The 18,623-nt window shown below is 40.1% G+C and overlaps 1 protein-coding gene across 1 annotated transcript in view; it reads right to left on the bottom strand.

The window, feature by feature from the left end:
• Nucleotides 1-18,623, bottom strand: part of LOC146003166 (uncharacterized) — a 379,420-nt gene that overhangs the window by 56,976 nt on the left and 303,821 nt on the right. Inside the window, exon 4 of the mRNA XM_083141352.1 lies at nt 1,870-2,096. Coding sequence (XP_082997478.1) covers nt 1,870-2,096 — 227 coding nt within the window. The remainder of the gene's footprint in view (nt 1-1,869; nt 2,097-18,623) is intronic.

The raw sequence follows: 18,623 nt of genomic DNA, 5'->3' as shown, positions 1-18,623 counted from the left end.
TATATTTAATTTAGTGTGCGTGCAATGTATCAGAGGACAGAGCAAGTTTCTAAGACGCCTTTTAATCAAGGGATCCCCGGTTCCATACCCGGTGGAGGCACATAGTGGTTGTGATTCCACTTTAAACTGTAGGACTAGCCCAGATTAGCCTTAGTGTGCATAAAGTGGACTTAAAACTCATTCAAGTTTCTAAGAGCGAAGAGAGACAATCGATTTGATTGGAATTTTTATTTAGCGTCGCTTTTCTGCCACTTTCTTCTAATCGCGACGATAAGGATGAGTCATCGTGTGATGAAATGGATGAAGCGATACTCACAAGGAACACACATGCCGCGATTCGAATCAGGGACCCCTGGTGGCGCAGTAACGAACTGTGGTAACCACTCGTGTGCTTGTGGTTGGAGTCGAAACTACAATGTATCGTAAGAATGTATATAAAATTGGTTAATTGACTGACTTGATGTTTTAAGTCCACTTTACGGATAATCGGGACTAGTCCTACAGTTTAAAGTGGGATCCGAACTACTTGAGCCTCCACCGGGTTTCGAATCCGGGATCCCTTAATTTGAAGGCAACGACGCAACCACTGCGCCATAGTGGAGGCCCTAGTTTTTAAGAGAAAGAGCAACGTAGGAACCTAAAGAATGAAAAGGAAATAAAGGAAGCTTGAGAGATAGAAGGGATGGTACAGAAAACGATTGTAAAAGCAAAATATAAAGAAACTTTATAGAGGGAAGTAGATAAAGAAGCGTGGAGTCAATGAGAAAATATGGCCCGTAGACAGAAAAAAACTTTTCACGGGGTTGGGCGTAAGTCATAATTGATTCTACACTTAACAGTGTTATACACAATCACTATTCACTAGCTACACAAGTACGCGTTTTATGGGTCTGAATGAAGCTTAAATCTATACTTAAATGTGAGCCAAACCCTGTGGCCGAGTGGTTAGCACATCGCGCTGCGACGCCAAGCTCGAGCTTGGTTGTTTGTGAATGTCCATTCATCAATTTAATCATTTCATCCCCATCTTCTCAAATTAACCAAGAGGTACAAAACGCGAAGTAAAATAAACTAAATCAATCAATCAATCAATATACTTAAATGTATACTACGCCGACTTCTGGGAGGAGGGCAGGTGAAAGTAATACGCGAGGTCCCAGGTTTAACTCTTGTCAAAGAGGATTACAAGTTCATCCAATGACACAGGGAATTTAATTGTCGAAAAGGGAATTTTGGGGGAATAATGAAGGAATTTTTCAATCTGAAGGAGGAACAACACTGGAGACATGACAGCCAGAAGTGAAAAGTGATGAGGTCACAGGTGATTCCAAGAATCTGTTTCGCTCAAGTTTCAGGAAATACAAACATTTGAAGATCATGGTTCGATTGTTCCAAAGCAGTGTTCTCTCAGTATGATTTCCCTATTGTGCTTTCAATAAATATTTGAAAATTAGTTGCCGATTTAGATTTCTAAACTTGGCCTAATATATCATGCCAGAAGTTTCGGGAGGGGTTTGAAGAAACCACGAAAATTTCTTTCCAGGATCTTCCCGATGGTGGCAGCACTGTCGCCTTGTAAGCAAGAGGTTCGATCCACACTTAACGCGATCCAACAGTGGTTCAGTCAGCACTGAATTGATGTTCCAGTCCAAATTAGTAAAATTTAAAAACAATTTTCTTGATAGAAATCTCTTTCCAGCACAACCATTCTGTGAACACTCTGTATAACTAGAAAGACACCACATCAGATTGCAGATTCAGTACCGATTAATCTAACTGAGCAAGGTGGGCTTTAAAATCAATTAAGAAATAGCAATCATTTTGTGGACACTCTGTATATAACGAGAAAGAGAAAATTTCCACACTTACTGTTTTGTCTTGCAAGAGGCTGATCTTGCAGTTGAGATATGCGGTGTTTCCCACTTGGACGGTTATGTTAGTACTGTTGTGATCCTCTTCTTCAAAATGTGGTCCCCATTTGTGGTCGTGGTGGTGATGCTTTAGGTTGGAGTGGGTGTCGAAAATGTAGCTTAACATCGGGGACTCTGTTTTGCTGGAATCTCGGACTGCCTCCTCTGTTGTGTTCGTTTTAGAATCTGGAAGGAGAAAGAGAGAACGTTTTGTGAACGTCAGGAACACATACATGCAATGCATATACTTGCATATACACTTTTAACTTTTTTTATCAAACGTAATCACAGATTTATCACATATTTTAATATTTGTGTAATATTCTAGTAAGATTGATTCTTCATCGTTAGAAACCAATCTCAATTGAACATTATTCATTGTCTTACTTTCTAAGGTAAGGGCTCCACACTTTCATGATCTCGGTCATTGTAGAAGTGGTGTAATCAGCACCACACTCTGGTGGACTTTACTCCAAAAGTTGTCCCCCGGTATATATTGTAAAGGGAAGGAAATCAATGAAAAGCTTCTGCAAAAGTCAGGGAATTTTGTAAGCACCTCTTGGAAGAGACAGGGAAATTAGCCTTTCAGTGAAAAGTTCTGGAAAAGTCAGGGAATTTTGAAAACACCTCTTGGAAAAGAGAGGGAAATTAGCCTTTCAGTGAAAAGGTTCTGGAAAAGTCAGGGAATTTTGGAAACACCTCTTGGAAGAGACAGAGAAATCAGCCTTTCAGTGAAGAGGTTCTGGAAAAGTCAGGGAATTTTAGAAACACCTCTTGAAAAAGACAGGGGAACTAGCCTTTCAGTGAAAAGGTTCTGGAAAAGTCAGGGAATTTTGGAAACACCTCTTGGAAGAGACACAGAAATCAGCCTTTCAGTGAAGACGTTCTGGAAAAGTCAGGGAATTTTGGAAACACCTCTTGGAAAAGACAGGGAAATTTGCCTTATAGTGAAAAGGTTCTGGGAAAGTCATGGAAATTTGGAAACACTACTTGTGAAAGACAAGAAAATTAACTTTTCAGCTAAGATGTTCTGGAAAAGTCAAGAAATGTTATAACACCTCTTGGAAGAGACAGAGAAATTACAACCTTGGTGACAATGAAGATCGACCAGAAAGGAATACGTGATTAAATGCACAGAGGCATAGGCGGTGGAATGGGTGACCCGCAGAAGTGACGCATGTGTGTAAGAGGAGGCGTGTGTGCAGGCAAGAATCGTGATCCCAGCATGTTGCACCCAAGTTCACGTAAAGAACGAAAACGGGGAACTATACGCGTGACATTGAACTTCGACCAGGCACCAGACCCATACGGTAAATTCCAGATAGTGGCGCATTCGACGGAAGCATGACGTCACGGACACGATAAGGGAGTCCGCCGTATATAAGCGCGTGTTGTGCACCGAGGAACCGCAGTGCATCATCACCATGGCCAGAGGCAAACCTACTGACAACACCGTGAGGAGAAGAGTGGTGGAGTTGCAACGAGATGGACTCAGTGAACCTGAAATAGGGCGCCAACTGAACTTACCCAAGTCAACCGTCCACTGCATCATCAAACACCACCAAAATACTGGTACTACAGAGCCAGGTAAGGCCCCCGGTCGAAAACGTCTGCTGAGCGTGCGTGACCTACGGATAATTAGGCGCTATATCCAGACCAACAATCATGTTTCTGTGGCCGAATTACGACTGTGGACTCGAGAACGCTTTCACATTGAAGTGGCAACCAGAACCATTCGCCTTTACCTACAGCGATGCGGTTACCGAGTGTACAAGGCGAAACGTAAACCCTTCCTTTCCATGTTGAACAAAGGCATCGGTATAGAACATTTCCTATATTAGGTTTCTTCCTAGGTGAGAAATTTTTCGAATTTGGAAGAAATAGTATGAAAAGTTCTCCTCGCACATCAGCAACTGATACGCAGTATATATTTTTTTAATTCCACGGCGCCCTTTGCTAAGTTATCACCTTTCGCCATGTTGTTTACATAGATTACGTAATCTACGTGTATAAAATAGTCTACGTGTAGAATGTAGACTAACGTTGTTTACGCGTAGACGCACATCGCTGTATATGTGTCAATTGGGTTCTGTGTGTACTCGATACCATATTCAGCAGAAAAACAATATATGATTAACTGTATTGAGAATGGTGCTTAGGCCGCCCAGCAAAAGCCGTAACGAGTGATTTTCAATGTTGACTTCATTACAGGCCAAGATTAACTGGGGATCGCCCCTTTAAACCTCTTTCGGGAGACGCCACTCTCTCCCGTCACTCCCTGATCACTCCAGGAAACCGGATAACAACATTTGACGTTTTAACAGCCCTTCTCTTCCTGCCCGCCTTCGGGTAATCCCCCCTCATCTCGTCACCCAGGATTTCGCCAATCCCCTTTTCGCTTTCAACCTACGCGCAAATGTACTCGTCATTACAACGTTTTGTAATCTTCTAAGCTCTCGAGCGAAAGGGACGGGTTTCGTAATATCGCGGCTTCATGTTGTAATTTGTAGTATTCATGTCATTAATACATTTAAAGTTCGTGTTTAGAAAGTTACAAGGGGGGTGGGCGTGGATCACACTATTGTTTGTTGAACTATCCCTATGTTACAGCACCCGACCTCCGTCGCGTAGTGGCTAGAACAGCGCGCTACGACGGCAGGGGTTCCATGTTAGAATCCCGGCGTGGTCATTACCATGGTACAATGAACAAAGCATACCTTTGCTGTGTATCCTAAGTGATAGAGGAAGAGAATATATCTAAATAAAATTCCACATATTAATATAAATTACTTAATATTTGGATATTTTGGACTGTGTATGCGTTCCTATCCTTGCCTAATCTGGAATTCCGTTTTTGGCTGGCTATTATTATCTTCGCGAGTAGTCAAAAGCTGTAGAAAAGCGAAGAAAATTAACCAAATCAATCATTTAATCAAACTATCGACTGTGATTAACCATTTTTATCTCTCTGTACAAATATCAAAACTTAATATACACTACAGACTCCCAATCTAATCTATTCTTTCTATATATATAAAATGTATGTATGTGTGTATATGTTCCGGCATAACTCTCGAACACCTGGAGCGATTTCAACCAAACTTGGTACACGTATCACTTGCAATCTCGAAGGACGTACTGTGGGATTAAGACACCCCTGGAACCCCTAGGGGCGGGGGTGGGAAGGGGGTGACTTAAAAATAATCGAAAACGACCGATATTACTGTGGAATTCATAGTTTTCGGGGTCGCTAAGATGAATAGTGACACTCCCAATGCCGTTCAACTCCAAGTTCATTTTACACTATAGTTAGAATTCATTATTTCCCTGTCGAATAGAAGATTTGGATAAATTAATTTTGTAAAACACATTCGAAAATTTGTAGTAACCAGGGGAATCACCCTTGAGAGACTCAACTTCTTCATTGGAATCGAACCCGGGACTCTTGGAATCGTAGCACGCTGTGATAACCACTTCAGCCGGCCACTGTTGCGGAGTGGTTAGCACATCGCGTCGCGACGCCAGGGGTCCCGGGTTCGAATTCTCGCTTGGGCATGGACGTTTGTGATGTTTAATCATCAATTTCATCATATCATCACTCATCCCCACCTTCGCCAATTAACCAAAAGTAGCACAAGAAGGGAAGTAAAATAAATCAAACCAAAATAACAAAATAAGAAAGATAAGCACTCCACCACGGAGGCCGACACAAGAAGTTCGGATCTCAATTTAAACTTTAGGTCCAGTACCAACTAAGCATATGGCCATGAGAATAGGCGGCTGGGCAAATCTGCGCTGGTGCCACATATATGAAAAGCAAAGCGAGAGTGGGACAAAAGTTGTTGTTTCCCGCGCATCGCATGGCAACGCCAACCGGGCTGCGTTGCCATAGTTCGAGCTTCAGACCTAACTCTCTCGGGGACACTTTTATGTCGTCCCCAGTGATGTGCGTCTACGCGTAAACAACGATAGTCTACATTCTACACGTAGACTATTTTATGCAAATAGATCACGTAATCTATGTAAACAATATGGCGAAAGGTGATAACTTAGCAAAGGGCGCCGTGAAATTAAAATAAAATTATACTGAGTATCAGTTGCTGATGTGTGAGGAGAACTTTTCATACTCTTCATTCCAAATTCGAACAATTTCTCACCTAGGAAGAGACCTAATATAGGAAATATTCTAGTGTTTTATGGGGAAAACACCACTCTTGCCTCACGACTGCCATCTGTTGTTGTTTTTTGCATACTATTTATCTTCTTCCAAAGTTGGTAATAGAAGAGAAAAGAAATTTTGTTGTAAATAGGGTTCTTTTCATTTTGTTAGGAACCAATATAGTTGAAAATGTCACTTTCCTTTTATGAAAGCCTTGAAGATTAATTTTAGTGCACTTTAGATTGTCTACGTAGTCTATGTAAACTAAAACCCAATGTAATCTACGCGTAGATTACGTGTAGACAACGCATGTAGACGTAAACGTATAGTCTACGGCACCACACTGGTTGTCCCTCACCTTTCGAGCAAATACTGTCAGTTTGTATCACATGCATTACAAATACCAACTCTACAATGAGATATTTAATTATCTTATACCTGAATACACGTGGTTGTGCTGCTACGTGGCAACAGCGCGAACTTCTGCCACCCGCCTAATTTCATGGCCGTGCGTTTAGTGTATCTGTGCATCAAGTGAACTTGAAACAAAACACAATACCTTGGTTCGAGACAACTGCCACAAGAGCGGTGAGGCATTAAAAATCAAGTTCAACTGTACCAGTTAGAATCCATAAGCATTTTTCGAAGTTCGGCTCTATCGGCTCCAGGGCGATAACAGCCAGAGCATGTGCCTACGTCAGCACAACAATGCCCAGTCTATAATCATTACCGTTAAGAACTTCACAGGGCGCCGGTAGTTCAGTTAGAGAAAGGGGGGGACCATTACATGCAGTGCAGCGGGTTCAAAAGGTAATTGCATGTTCTTTACGGCTTAGGAACCCCCGTTTCAAACTTGCTCTACCCGAACAAAGGAATGCGGTTTCTGGAAGCTGTGACTTCCAGCGGCGCAAAAATTGGAGCTGGAAGGGGAGGCTTCATTTCGAGATAATTTCTTCTGGAGCTAAACGTGGCTGGAGACGTCTGGTTGCGCCAAGAGAGCGCAGCACTAATTTGGTTGCAGTTCCAGTGTTCTTTTTTGGGAGACGAGTGTCTCGACCGGGACAAGACTCTCAAACATTTCTCCAAGACAAGGCACGAGAACGTTTCTTCCCCCTTTTTTGCACTCGCGTTTGTTTGGCTTTGTCAGAGGTTTTGGGGGGTGAAATTGTCGCTTGAACAAAGACGCAGTTTGAAACAAAAGCTGAATAGTTTAATGGAACCGGTCTCTGATGAAGTGGGAGTCTAGAGTTGAGAAGGAGCGGAAGTTGCTGTTTCTTGCCATCCCACAAGCGACGGTACATTAAATTGAATCAAATTTAAATGGGGAACTGTTTTGCTGCAACGTGCTGCCCTCTTACGTTTGCTATTTACTTGGCGTTCATTAATATTTCCTGCCTCAAGCTTGCATTCGTGGAGTAATAGTGTATCTCTTTCTCTCAAGTTGTTCCTTATACTTGTAACAACGTTCTGTATTAAATGGAGTGTTTAGCACAGCGTGGTCCCGTGTTCGAATCCCAGCCTGGTGATGGGTTGTTGTCTGTGAGTGATCTTTATCAAATTTCATCATCACACCACTTATCCTCATGTTCGGGATTAGCCAAATGTGACAGAAAAGCGAAGTAAAATAAACCAAATCAAATCAAATTTCATCATATCATCACTCATCGTCGCAAAATTGACAGAGAAGTGACGTAAAAGAACCTAATTCAATCAATCAACAATTCTATCTTTCACCATTTATCCTCATCGCCACGATTAGCAGGGGTATGAATGTGAGAATAAATTAAATGAATCAAACAAACCAGTTGCAGCCTCTGTCTGGGCTTAGGGATGAGAGTGTGTCTTCATCAATTCAATCCACTCATCATGCATCCTCATCTTCGCGATTAGCCTAAAGAGATGGAAAGTGGACGTTAAAGACAAACACGATTGATTCCTTGACATTTTTAAATCCACTTTATGCACAGAAAGTTTAATCGGGACTGTACAGTCAACGGCAAAGATAATGGTAGGCAAATTGTCCACCGCTATTCTCATTACTTTTTTAATCTACATCCTGTGTTGTGTTAAGGAAAGGAACTATGTTGGTTCCAAGCAGGCATTGTTCTTTGCTTATTGAAGTCATAATTTCAATTCGTTGTCATAATATCGTGTAATTCAGACCGAATGAAAATGCTAGTGGACAATTCGCCTACTGTTTCTTTTGCCGTTGGGTGTACCTACAGTTTAAACTGGGATCGTAACTACTGTAAGCTTCCTCCGCATGTCGAACCCTGGACCCCTTGATAACAGGGCAACGACGATGATATGATTCATATTTTTATGTGACGTAACAACTTTAAAATATGTCACTGATATATTATATTTTTATGAAAGGACACGTAAATGTTGTGTTATTATATGTGATATTGCACCTTGTTTGTAATATATAACTTTTGTTTAATGTTTATTGTATTTTATGCTCTATTATGAGTAGTTTAATGTATCGTCATGTTTGCGAGAGTGCACTATGTGAATTTGTTTTTCTAAACATGTGTAGATGTCAGTTTTGTTGATAGTATCCTTTTGTAGATAGTGAGTGATTCATCTGTACTTGAATCTGTGTTCTTGAAATCACCGGATATAGCTTACGCTAGGTCTATGTGATCATAGGCATGCCGATAGCCACGCATTGAGTTTACGCGTTTTTAGTTGAGTCAATTCATCGACAAAGCGAAATCCTCGCCTTCCTCTCAAGTATAATTGCATTATAATTGCAATAAATAAAGAATGAAACCTTTCAGTTTATACATACTGTAGTAATATGGTTTTATTTATCTGTGCTGTGAAGATTGTCTTTGCCTAACACTATACGTGTACTTCAGAGGAGTCTGTGTACTTCACCGAGTCTCATCGTTCACCGCTGAGTTATTATTAATAGTATAATAATACATCGAGTATATTCTTAGAACGTATCAACGTTACCAATACGCCAGCAGAGAATTCCTACGAACACAAATACAACATTGATAAGAAAGCAAGTGAATTTCTGTGACGTGTAGTTATACCCGTAGACTCACGATGACGAGCCAGTCTGGTAGCCCAACCAACCACATTAATCAGCTTAGCACTGACCTGTCGATGGTGGAACAGCGGAAATGGTCCATGACCTCCCGAAGCACTTCATCACATCTTATTAAGATGAACTGCACAAGAGCTAATCTACAGGAATATTTATGGGCCATCTGTTTCCACAAATCAGAATTACATCTGTGCCGTGCAGGTCCCAGTACAACCAGTCCATTATTTGGAGGTCTACTTGCCTCTCTCCTCTCTCTCTCTCTCTCTCTCTCTCTCTCTCTGCCTCTACGTCTCTGGCCTCGTCGGGGGACACGAGCTGTTGAATACACGAAGCGAGAGGCACAGAAGTTCGCAAGAATTGTGGTGACAGAACAAGAGAGAAAGGGGCAGAAGATGTGTGCAAAATAAGAAGTCCCAGATCCACCTATGATAAAATGCGGAAGAACAAGAATAGAAAGAAGACGAGGAAGCCAATTTTCGGGGGAGGGATCTAGGGACTCCTCTTCCAAAGGAAAAGGGGCAGATCTTGTATGCTGAGGAGGCAGGTCTCGCGAGAAGTTCATCTCCCTTGGGTATGGAATGGAGCTGTACAGTGTTAAAGCGGATGGGACGGCAGGGTTGCCAAGTGTCTGAGTTTTTAACCAAATATAATTTTCTCAGAGAGTCAGTATCAACTCGTTATATCTGAAGAACCGCAAAATCTTGCATACTACCTTTGATGGAACCTAAGACAATGAAACCACAATTATTGTCATCGATTTTCCGGCAAAAGTTTTCCAATATAGATGTTATTTTTTTATACGTTTCGGCGTTATATCCCAAAAAAATCACGTTTTCATTTAAGCACACTTTTCTCCTATATACTATACCGAAAATTACACATATATTGTACATTTAAACGAGTATATAGTTTGTAGGTCACCTGGCTATCACCTCTTGTTGACAATTTTATGCCTTGGAAACTAATTTTGAGAAAGTAATTTTCCGCAATTCTCCCGCGACAAATGCCGATGTTACGGCTCCCGTGTGGCGGTAGATGTGCACTCGGTGTCCGTGAAAACGCAATCTCTGTGCTCGGTGATACAAAACCTTCCTATGGAAATTAAATAAATCGTGAGAAACACCCATTTAGACTTAGTTTCATGTAGCTGCCGGAAATATTGCATGGATAACACGGACTATAATTTTTATTTTTATGGGGAGATACAATTTTGCTAAACGTGGACGTCATACACCCATAAGTATGGTACATTTTATTTTGTAAGCCCAAAGACAAGAATGTAGGGTTTTCGCGGTACGTTTCGTTTTTTAAGGCCGAAATGTGTACTATACATACGCATCTACTTTTTTTGGTCTTGCAACAATTAATAATTATTATTGGTGCTACCGCCTTCACGAGAAATCAAGGGCCCTAACCATATAATAGTACGTGTTCGAAATGGCATCATTCAAAACCATATAGCTACTTGAATGCAGATATATCTTCATAAAAACTAAACAGTGTCGCAAACAGCTCAAGGTCGTTCGGTGACGTGTCGTCAGCGTACAAACGCCATTTCCTCTGTTTTCTGGCTTTCAAGGTTGGAGTCCTCTACTATTACTTTGAACTAGCTTCTAGGGTCTCCCCGATAGCGTAGTGGTAACGTCGTCGCATTGTAAACAAGGTGTCCCGGGTTTGATACCCGCTGAAAGCGTATTGCACAGTGCTTCAGATTTCACATTAAACTGTAGGTTCAGTCCCAATTAGCCTCTCTGTGCATAAAGTGGACTTGAAACAACAATTGAAACAAACTAGCTTCCAATATTTCTTAACATAGCTACGAAAACACTGATGTTTCGGATCTATCAGCGGGAATCGAAACTGGCACCGCTGTCACCAAAGTGCTAAGTGAAAGTTTACTTAAAATGGCGGATTAATATCAACAATTAACTAGGTGTACGTTATGAGCACTCTTTATTTAGTCACTTAAGTTTGAGCATTCGTTTCAAACGTGATAGGCAAAGAAGGTGTATGACACGCACAGTGTGTCATACTGTATGCAAGAAATGCACGCTACCATGCACACTAGCGCCACCAGGGCTGAAGTCTGTAAACCTACAGCTTAAAGAGAAATGCAAGCATTGTGCAATATGCTTACACCGGATATTAAACCCGGGACACCTTGATTACAAGGCGACGACGTTACCACTGCGCTATCGGGGAGGCCCTAGAAGCTAGTTCAAAGTAATGGTAGCGGACTCCAACCTTGAAAGTCAGAAAACAGAGGAAATGGCGTTTGTACGCTGACGACACGACAATTGAAACTTACATCCTTTCTTATTATATTACAACAAACTGCTCACATATACCTGTATTAACCTCTTGCATGTAACGGTTTAATTTTCTGACATTTCAAACGGATCACCCTGTATATATGATTTGTGCATTAAATGCACAGGAGTATCTGAAGTAGTGGTTTTGTAAAAGTTAATAAAAGTAAAAGCTGAACGTTTTTTCATGCTTTTTTAATGTTTATTTTCCAAAAGAAATTCGAGTTTATTCCATCTCGTCAGATTTTAAAGACAGAAACACACTTACTTGGTTTGAGATTCATCTGAGAGAGAACGGACCTCTTCGCCATGAAAGAGCGATTTCGCATTTGATTGACCGATTGAAGCTGGAGAGAAGACCCGGCTCAAAGACCACAAAGTGAGCGATCAGTACTGTATTGAACATCAAAGGAACTGAGCGCCGATTTCGACCTCCTGCCGTCTCCCCAAAGCATATTTCCTTTGCACATAAGCCTCGCTGCCTGACATCAGGGGCTTCAACGTCTTTAGTACCATCTTCTCCGCAAGATGGCAGCAAAATGCTTTACACTTATGTTTTTTTAATTTTCTTGGCTGTGAGATGATATTTATATATTTTTGTTTGTATGTTTTAAGTTTATATCATTCTTCTTCCTCTTTAGAAATATCTACGATGGGGACGGGAGATGACCAGAGAAGAGTGATAAAGATACAGTCACCCGCAGTAAAAGTGGGACACTCAGATACTTTAATACTGGCTTACTTGCAAAGCGAAAAATAAAGGAACTGTTGTAATTCATAACAAGCTGATATTTGGTGCATAGCTTCGTTGTAACTAGGGCTAGAATTTTGTTGGGTAAGACAGAAACATTGCATAAGTAGATAGGAACGTGTTTTACACGTAAGTGAATAAATTGGGATGCCTTTGTTAGGGCATTTTTTTTACCCTTTTTGGAGTAAAGGTCATTTGTTAATCAGTTTTAAGTCATTTTTTGGCCTTTAGAAGTCATTTTATGCATTTTTCTACATTTTGGTTAAAGAAGGGGTATTTTACATGCAAATGTAGCCCTTTGAAGGTTCCCGACTCTCGTCTCATTGCCTTCAGCGCAGTTCTGAACGACTGTGTTTGAAGAAACAAACAAATTGTGTGCAGTATTGTTGATACAAGCTCTTGTGTAACAATTCAGCTCTAACAATGTGATCCCCCCCTCTATCAGTAGATATATTGTCGCCAGACGGATCATTGTTAAAAAACAAGGGGTACAAAGTTTTGTACTCTACGTATATCGAACATGTTGTCAGGGAAATAATTTACACTCCATGGAATTTAAAGTGACTTAACAGCAAGTGATATTGTTTATTTCAAGTACGCTCCTCTTGTGTAAGTGGAAGTAAAGAGTTTTTACCATGTACAAGGCTCTCTTGTCCGACAACCGACATTCACTTTTGAAAATTTTCATATGATTTTCGTTGTGTACTGCAACTCAGTACTTGAAGTGTAAAAGATGACAAAAAGTAAACTTTCGTACTTGTGCTGCCATACCCAATCAACACGTGATAGATACTGTAACATTAATTTGTAATTTGAATTTCTCTTGGTAGTTTATAAATTTGTTTTACAAATTTTACCGAATTTTTAGGCCATTTTTCTAAGTTTATTGGCATTTTCGTGCATTAGGTCATAAATGTATTTGCAAAGGTCATTTTTTGGCAATTTTAAGGTCATCAAAATCCTAGCCCTACATATAACACTAAAAATAAGATATTAAAAATCTCCGCCCATACGCTACGTCTGCCATATTGAAAAATGGCGGACAATGAAAGTTTTCAGGAAATATGGGAACTACATACATAATTCATAACAAGCTGAAATTTGGCATATAACATGTTAGTACCATTAGAAACAACATACCAAAAGTCCTCGACGATCACCCGTACGCTAAGTCCACCATATTGGAAGCACGGCGGATAATTTCAATATTTCGCATTAGAATGGGATCGATTTGTAACAGAATTGAGTTTGGCAAATGGGTTTTGTATGTAAGGTATGACAATATTCTTTAATATTTGCAGTCTCATCAGTCAGGCTATTGGTTTCAGTGCCTCGTTCTGTTCACAAACTAAATCAGATTGTCACTATATCAATGCACTTCTGGAGGTAGCACACCAGAAAAGACATATCTGAATCAGAGAGTTCGTTGTTTTCATCGTTGTCATGTTGGTCATCGAAGTCTTCACCATTGTCTTCTCTGAAATCACTGAAAACAGGAATGAAATTCGTACAGGAAACTCCTTGGCAAGGGACACATACTGAAACATTTTAAACTTCCCTGTATCCAAGTGCATTCTCCATTACAGATTTTGGTTCATCGTTATGCAATTAAATTCAATATATTGTTTGCAGCAGGTGGTATCAAATTGGTGACAGGGGCTATAACTTGATCTTCTAGTTTCAGGTGGCAGATGATTTTCTCGCAACTCAAATGCCATTTCTAAGAAATAATAGGAACAAATCCAGATTTATTATTCACCTTTCTTCAGAGTTAGTAGAGGCAAGCGTCCCTGTAAAACTTTCTCCTGGCGGCAGTGATGCCCTAATCGTTCAACCTGGCACTGTACACAGTATTAGAGGTTCTATGGTACAGATTTGTTTGTTATTCTCACTGCCTTAACTCACTAACTCACTCAGAACATAATATGTTCTTCTTTGTTGATAATTTTTTTATGGAAACTGGGCAAGTTACGATACCATAAGGTATTTATAGTTCAGCATAATCCGTCTTTCTCAGCTAAGAACCACATTATATTCCTTCATTCAGCCAGAGTATTCGATACTGTTTCCTCTTTATTCAAACAAAGAAATAAAAAGTTGTAACAAACACACTATACACTTGTCTATTTTCAATGACAATTCAGCAATGCCAGAGCAGTTACAAAATCTCGAGAACTCTTCTTCTTAGCCTTTAATGGTGAGTCCGAACAGAACATCTCTTAATAGCTTCAGACAAGAGAAGTTTGTAGCAAAAAGAAAGTCAAGATTGAAAACCTGTACCAAACGATATACTGAATTTACTTGTATAAGGATGTACCAAAAACTGTAGGTAATGGAGAATGCACTTGCATGCAAGCAAGCTTAAAATGTTTCAGTATTTGTCCGCCAAGGAGTTTCCTGTTTTCAGTGTTTCCAGGGAAGACAATGGTGAAAACGTCGATGACCAACATGACAACGATGAAAGCGACGAACTTTCTGATTCAGAGATGTCTTTTCTTGTGTGTTACCTCCAGGAATCCATTGCCATAGTAACAATATGATTTAGTTTGTGACCAGAACGAGGCAGTGGAAACAATAGCCTGTCTGATGAGACGGCAAATATTAAAGAATATTGTCATACAAAACATACAAAACCCATTTGCCAAATTCAATTCTGTTACAAGTCAATCCCATTCTAATGCGAAATATTGAAATTATTCGCCGTTCTTCCAATATGGCACCGTTATATATGATCTGCAGAAAACTTAACATCTTGTAATTGATGTTAGTAGTGTTATAAGAGAGATATATATCCAACAGCAAGCTATTGTCAATTAGTAATTTAGTTAGTGACATTTGGAATTTATCCGCCATTTTCAATATGGCGTGCTAAGCGACAGGGTGATCGCCGGGTACCTTTTGGTATGATGTTATTAATGTTACTAAGATGATATATACCAAATTTCAGTTTCTTGTCAATTATAGTTCCCTTATTTCGAGAAAACTTTCATTGTCCGCCATTTTCCAAAATGGCGGAGTTATCGTACGGGTGATTGCCGAGGACTTTTGGTATGTTGTTATTAATAGTACTAAGATGTTATATACCAAATTTCAGCTTGTTGTGAATTATAGATCCCTTATTTCGTGAAAACTTTCATTGTCCGCCATTTTCCAATATGGCGGACTTATCGTACTGGTGATTGCCGGCGACTTTTGTTATGTTGTTATTAATGCTGTAAAGTCGCTAAATGCCAAATTTCAGCTTGTTATGAATTAGTTACTTTATCTCGAAAAAAATCGCCAGAAGTGACTGCACTAATAAAGGATTTGGTTTTGTTTCTCCTGGGTTTTAAGGTACCATGTAACGAAAAATGTTGGTTTTACGTTGTGTCTCTGCTTTCGTTCAGCGAGAAACAATTCGTTTCAGGTTGTTACTACTCTTAAATTTCGTATCAAAGGAGAAATCAAAAATATATTTTTCATCATTTTTTACAACTCACCTCTGCAAATAATAATACGATTTAAGATATTATGTTCAAAATACAAGGTCCCTAAGTCCCCGCTTGTCCTCGGTTTATAAAACTAAACGTAATACGAGATTTCAAAGTGGTACTTTGAATTGTATTGATGAAAGTTTAGAAAGTAGCTACACACACTTTTATAATAAATTGAGTTCAAAATAACAACTGAATATTAGCACAGTTATTAACATGACCAATGGCTACCCAATTTTCAGATCTCTATCTTTGTTCTGAATAGCGTTTCTTTCACCCTTTGGTGATTTAACCACAGTAATCACTAAATATGAGAGCTCTTATTATTATCGAAGTAATCACTTTTCACTTTTCTTTTCTGCAAACTGGATCCAACTTGAAGAAACTCCCTGGAACAGCTGACCAAATCTCCTCGAGATCAGACTCATGATTCTGGCCACACATTTCAATCGTCCTCAACGAAGCTCTCGGACAGACAAACTTGGACCAAACTGTTTTCGTGGATCCCGAAAACTAAAACTGCCAAACAGTCACAGAACTCATACGATTTCGGGTTTCTTTTCTCTACGCGAGCGCGGTCTGTCATTCCGTCGACATGACGCCATCACCACTTCTAGTCCGCGCCAAAACTAACTGACACTTCCGTTTCCGGCGAGGCTCAGTCCATTTTCGGAAGGGGTATTTCTAGTTCTTTACTTTATTCTTTTCGGACATCTTCAAGAATCGGTCACAACCTCAATTCCAAATATATTTTATTATTCTCAAGATTCGCGTTTTTATTTCAGCACACTTTTCTGCCGAACATACGTAAAATTACACCTTCATTGTGCTTATAAATTAGTATTGTCAATTGTAGGTCACATGGCCAACGCCTGTTCCTGAGAGTTTCATGCATTGGAAACAGTTTTTAAGGAAGTTACTTTCAGCTATTTCTCGCGTGACACATACCGATGTTACGGCTCCGTTGTGACGGTAGGTACGCGCTCGATCAACCGTCAGAACCCCTCTACTTTGCTCGATGATGCAACACCTTCTCACAGATGTAAAAATAGTGGGGGAAATCCATTTACACGTGATTTCATGTAGCTGTCGGGATTGGTTTATGTATAACACGCAACTTTACTTTCTTTTGAAAAAGATTTAGGAAAACGTAAGCGTTACATGTGTCTAAATATGGTACATTTTGTCTTTGTGAAGCCAAATACTCAAACAATGATTGGTTTTCGCCGTAGTTTTCTTTTTCAAGCACAAAATGTGTTGCAATTGTCGAAAAGGTTATAATTTGCGTTAATTTGCGATTTCGAATTGATGAAAAAAGTGTTCAGAACTTGTCTCTCCTCATACATAAAAAATATTTTTTCAGCTCTTGACATTTTTTCGATTTGTTGCATTTGGGAAAAATCAAGGTACCTAGTTATGAGTGTTGTCCGATCATACAATTGAAAATTTGCTATTGTAGATGGTTCTTCGCCGTGAAGGTAGACGACACACACAACACCTTGCTGCCAAATGAGTATCTCATGATGTAGGTGTCGCACTTGCACGTGAGTGTACAGTCGCAAAGTAACACCTGGTAACACTGATGCCAGAGCCAGGGCTTGATGCCTCCTTTCAGTGGCGGATCATACGCAGTGGCGGCGATTGGGTCCCGAAAATATGGGGGGGGGGGGGCAAAGTGACAAAACTAGAGAGGCAAACTAGGAGACTTTTCCTTGGCAGATAAATTTTAGCATAGTGCGGGAGAGAAAGTTGCAAAAAAAAACCACCCCCACCCCCAATCGCAGCCGCCACTGATCATAAGGATACCTATCGACCCCTGAGGCTACTCTTATTATATAAAATGCATAAAATCAGGGCTTCCCCTATGGCACAGTAGTAACGCTGTCGCTTCGTAATCAAAGGGTCCCGGGTTCGATGCACAGTGGAGGTACATAGTGATTCGGATTCATTTTCAAACCTTAGATCCAGTCTCGATTAGTCCATCTGTGAATAAAGATGAAAGGACAACACATAATGACAGCACAGAGCACAAGAGGATTGTACTGGAAATGGGTCTAGACGCCAGAGCATCGTTAGTCTGCAAAATGAAGTCAATGATGTCTTATGTGGAAGTGAGATTGACATTTGGGTGTATTGAGAAAAGGTCAACTCTTAAATCCCAGGGGGGATTTTTCAATAAAATGTTAGTCCCTGAAGTCTTTTTGTATAGCACCCTACTCTTTTCTGCCAGTCTAGTTTAATCACAACGTAATGTTTATTGTATCAAATTGAAGATCCTCGTGGATTATCCACAAACTATGTAAGGAAATCCTAGCGCAAGACCAATAAAACGCAAAAGAACGAAATACATTTTTAAAAAAAAGTCAGATGGAAACACTGTCGCAGCACACTGTTTTTCTTGGCCGGGGGAATTGGGGTCGAGGAACGGGGAATTCTGTTGTGTAACGAGAATCCCGGAAGCCATTGCTCTATAAATCTTGCTACTTCTCTCCATCTTCACGTTCACGTCCCATACACACCAACAAATCTCCCGTGTCCTCTTTTTTCCTCATACCATTCCAATATTCTGTAAGCTTTGTTCTTATTTTTCTTCTATTTGTTTTTCCTTTCTTCTCTTTCCATTTATATTGGTTGTATTCTTTCTTGGTAGAGAACCTACGTGAGCTGGAAGTACAGGGTGTATATTGTTTACTGCGTCTTCGTTCTTGAATCTATTCATTCCAGACGCTTCTGCGACACACGTTTTCCCGGTTACTCAATCTTTTAGTTCACACTTGTTTCATCATTAAACTATACTTTCAGTGGTGCAAACTATTGAAAAAATAAACAATGGCTGGTTTGAGCTTGGATTTTTGTTTTATAATTTTATGGCATAATGTATGCCATAAGCAGGTTGAGGATTTGCCATCAAATGACTTTTTGTTCCTTGTCCTGAAACAATTAGGCTTTTACGCTTTAAA

Source organism: Lepisma saccharinum, chromosome 19, assembly GCF_977018435.1.
Source record: "Lepisma saccharinum chromosome 19, izLepSacc3.1, whole genome shotgun sequence".
Lineage (NCBI taxonomy): Eukaryota > Metazoa > Arthropoda > Insecta > Zygentoma > Lepismatidae > Lepisma > Lepisma saccharinum.
Note: the sequence above shows the minus strand (reverse complement) of the source record. Positions and strands in the feature narration are given on the sequence as shown.